The sequence below is a fragment of the Oryctolagus cuniculus genome, chromosome 1, assembly GCF_051225735.1.
Source record: "Oryctolagus cuniculus isolate XC-2025 breed Fujian yellow rabbit chromosome 1, ASM5122573v1, whole genome shotgun sequence".
Taxonomy (NCBI): domain Eukaryota; kingdom Metazoa; phylum Chordata; class Mammalia; order Lagomorpha; family Leporidae; genus Oryctolagus; species Oryctolagus cuniculus.
The window spans coordinates 130,509,253-130,511,233 of NC_142867.1; the positions used below are offsets into that span (position 1 = coordinate 130,509,253).

General features: G+C 34.1%; 1 protein-coding gene across 1 annotated transcript; it reads left to right on the forward strand.

The window, feature by feature from the left end:
• Nucleotides 1–679: 679 nt before the first annotated feature.
• On the forward strand, nt 680–1,594 carry ORYCUNV1R1510 (vomeronasal 1 receptor oryCunV1R1510). Its single transcript, NM_001167199.1, has one exon. It carries the CDS (start codon nt 680–682, stop codon nt 1,592–1,594), a length of 915 nt encoding a protein of 304 aa, NP_001160671.1.
• The last annotated feature ends 387 nt before the right edge of the window (nt 1,595–1,981 follow it).

Below are 1,981 nucleotides of genomic sequence, written 5' to 3' on the forward strand. Positions count from 1 at the left end.
ACTGCACAGATACCATTCCATGCTTAAATATATTATTGAAATTGAACTGATTATGGTCCTTCAAATATAGAGATAGTTAATACTTTGGTCAATATTATACTGTTGCTTTTCCCATTCTGTGTTGTGCTAAAGGGGCAAAGACATATTTATGGTGCAATTAGTTATTCAGTTCTGATACACAAATGTTTTTGCTTGCCAAGATTAAGTGCTTGAAGAAAGTTCAACAACAATTCAATCAACTATGCAATGCATCCTTTGTTAACTCATGCATGGCATGTTGAAGAGGAATTTTCTACTCAGCCATTCGTTTTTGACTGTGAGTCATTTTACACTGTGTGTGTATATTTTTAAAAGTTTAGAGAAAAATAAAAAGAAATTTATTTTGTTGATTTTTTTTGAAATCTACAAACAAAGAGGTCTTCAAAACATTTATAAAAATGGATATAATGGACAAACATCACTTGTTACAGAGAGTATTGCAAAAGATTTACTAATAATAATTTCTATAAAATATATTGGGTTCATAAAACATAAGTGGGAACAATCAAACTGATGATTTGTGATGAATTTAATGAAAAAAGAATGAGCAACGGTGATGTGAGTTGAGTTCTGTTTTTGTTTGTTTTACAGGTATCAAAAAATGTTCTCTATATGTTGTTAAGACGAAAAAATTTCCACTATGTCATCATTAAAACATGTGTATTATTTCCAAGCTGGCATTGGAGTCTTAACCAATGCCTTCCTTTTTCTCTTCCATATCTTCACAATCTACTGGGATCATAGGCCTAAACCCACTGATGTGGCCACCTGTCACTTGGCTTTTGTCCACATAGTAATGCTATTCACTGTACTGGATATTTTATCTGCAAACATGTTCATGTCGCTGAATTTTCCAAATGACTTGAAATGTAAGGCTTTGCTCTATATATTCAGGGTGATGAGGGGCCTCTCCATCTGTACCACCTCCCTCCTGAGTATCATCCAGGTCATCACCATCAGCCCCAGCACCTTCTGTTTGTCAAGATTTAAATATAAACTCACAAGTCATGTTATCCATGCTTTCTGCTATTTTTGGTCACTCAGCTTGTTTTCCAATAGCAACATGATTATCTACACTGTAGCTCATTCCAATATGACCAATATACTCAATGTCAGTAAGTACTGCTCACTTTCTTCAATGGACCCCATCATCATGGAACTATATTTCATTCTCACATTGTCTCAAAATGTCTTCTTTGTAGGAATCATGTTGCTCTCCAGTGCATACATGGTGATTTTCTTATCTAGCCACCAGAAGAGGTCTGAGTACCTTCACAGCATAAACACTTCCCCAAGAACCTCCCCAGCAACAAGGGCCACCCAAACTGTCCTGTGGCTGGTGAGTTTGTTTGTGATCATGTACTGTTTGGATATCATCATCACTTCCTTCTTAACCATGTTGTGGAAATATGATCCAGTTGTCTTGGATATCCAGAGGCTTGTGGGAAGTGTTTATGCCACTATCAGTCCCTTGGTGCTAATTAGTTCTGATAGAAGAATAACTGGTATTCTTCAAAATGTGATTGATATAGCATTGATTTTAAAAAGTTCATGAAACAAATTTTTTGAAAACATAAATTATGTCATCTAATTAAATATTCAAAAAACAGGATTTTTGGAATCCAATTTAGAAGAAATGGATTTCATTTGTATTTTAAACTTTTGTCTAAGCATTCTTTTTGGTGTGTCCTCCTATGAAGCTCCTTTTGGTACCTAATTCTAGGTCTTCTTACTTTAGAAAGTAATCTAAATTTTCCTTTGTCTGTGAAGGCATATTAACTACCCATACAATTTTGTCTTTAGTGAGTTTCTCTATGATCTTCTAATATTTATTACTGTTTCAACACTATATAAACTGGGAATTATGCTCTTTCTATGTTATCATCCTTTTTCTCACTTATTTAAGTCTTAATTTCCTCTTTGATGTCATGTAGTATGGATA